This window comes from Trypanosoma equiperdum (assembly GCF_001457755.1).
Source record: "Trypanosoma equiperdum strain OVI genome assembly, contig: ctg_109, whole genome shotgun sequence".
Lineage (NCBI taxonomy): Eukaryota > Euglenozoa > Kinetoplastea > Trypanosomatida > Trypanosomatidae > Trypanosoma > Trypanosoma equiperdum.
In genome coordinates, this window is record NW_027123060.1 from 782 (window position 1) to 2,008 (window position 1,227).

Genomic DNA, 1,227 nt, shown 5'->3' on the forward strand with positions numbered 1-1,227 from the left:
GATCTTTCTTCTGTATCGATGCAGATGGTTACGTTGGCATAAGCGTCACGGTATTGTTCGCATCGTTGGGGAATCGGGCTATGCGTTGGTGAGGGCGAGAGGACAACGGGAAGCAATGAACCGGAAACAGTTTGGATGTACAGACACGGTGCGGCGCCTCGTCCCTCTCCCCCTCTGATGTGTTGAGCGGCCGTTGCTCTTTTCGTGCAGCTGAGGGATTCGAGAGGCGGCGCCCCCCGGTCCAGTTCCCGACTCCCTTGTGGCGGGAAAATTGCTGTCGCTTCTAATGGAAGTGCCCTTGATGTTGGAGGTGTTACAGCTGCCATTTCACGACCGGCGGGTATCCGTGCCGTGAGGCTGAAGGCGCATTCGGGGGGTTGTCCGGCGGTTGTTCGCCGCGGCGGTTCCGTCAGTGGCCACACTTCGCCTTTTACTTTAATACTTTAGTGGGGTTGTTGTGCTTTAATTATTTATTTTATTTTCTTAAATGGTCCAATGTTGTCGGCTTGCGGAAGGGGTGGGCGTGTATTCTTTGTCGCCGGTCCTCTTCCTCCTTTTTTTCCTGCTGGGTACGGGGCGCATTTGTTATGTGTTTTCGGTCTGGGGCGTTATCTATTTTTTTTTCGGTTCGAGCCGCGCAAATTTACATTCAAACCAGTAAAATACATGGGGTTGGGTCGGATCAATGTGGTAGAGAATTTTACACGAACGCGTCCGCTGTATGCATAGACGGGAAGAGGTGCATGGGGACATCCGTTTCTGTTGGATAAGTGGGTGCATCTGTGTATTTGTTTCTTTTGTTCCCCAACGGCGTCACCATTGAAATGTGTTTTTTCTTTGCTTTCAGAGGTGCAGTGGAGTATTTTGCCAATATTTGGTCGCGGCGCGTTTCTATCCGCTGTTAAGGCCAACTTCACGCGGTGTCTGTGTATTCGGTGAAGGTAAGCGCGGACATTGCCACCTGCTGGAATGAGGACCGTTTTATAGCATTAGTAGCGGCAACACTCTCCTGACATTGTGCTTCCTCACTACTTATTGGGATTTTTTTTTTTGGTGGCATACTTTCGGTGTAATTGTTTTGAACGGTTGGGGTGCAATATCCGAAAGTGCTACCGATTGCGGCAGGCGCGGCTTATCTTTGAACATTTGTGTATAGTTGTTTTTTTTTTTCACGGTAGGTGTTAGCATTAAATGTCACTTTTGAGATATTTTTGATGTTTTTTTTTT

The 1,227-nt window shown here is 48.7% G+C and overlaps 1 protein-coding gene across 1 annotated transcript in view; it reads right to left on the bottom strand.

Moving 5' to 3' along the window:
* The window catches only part of TEOVI_000009600 (uncharacterized protein), a gene marked incomplete at both ends in the record, with an annotated part of 402 nt that extends 76 nt beyond the window's left edge, over positions 1-326 (bottom strand). The window contains one exon of the mRNA XM_067220264.1: positions 1-326. Within this exon, the coding sequence (XP_067076365.1) occupies positions 1-326 (326 nt within the window).
* Between the last annotated feature and the right edge of the window lie 901 nt (positions 327-1,227).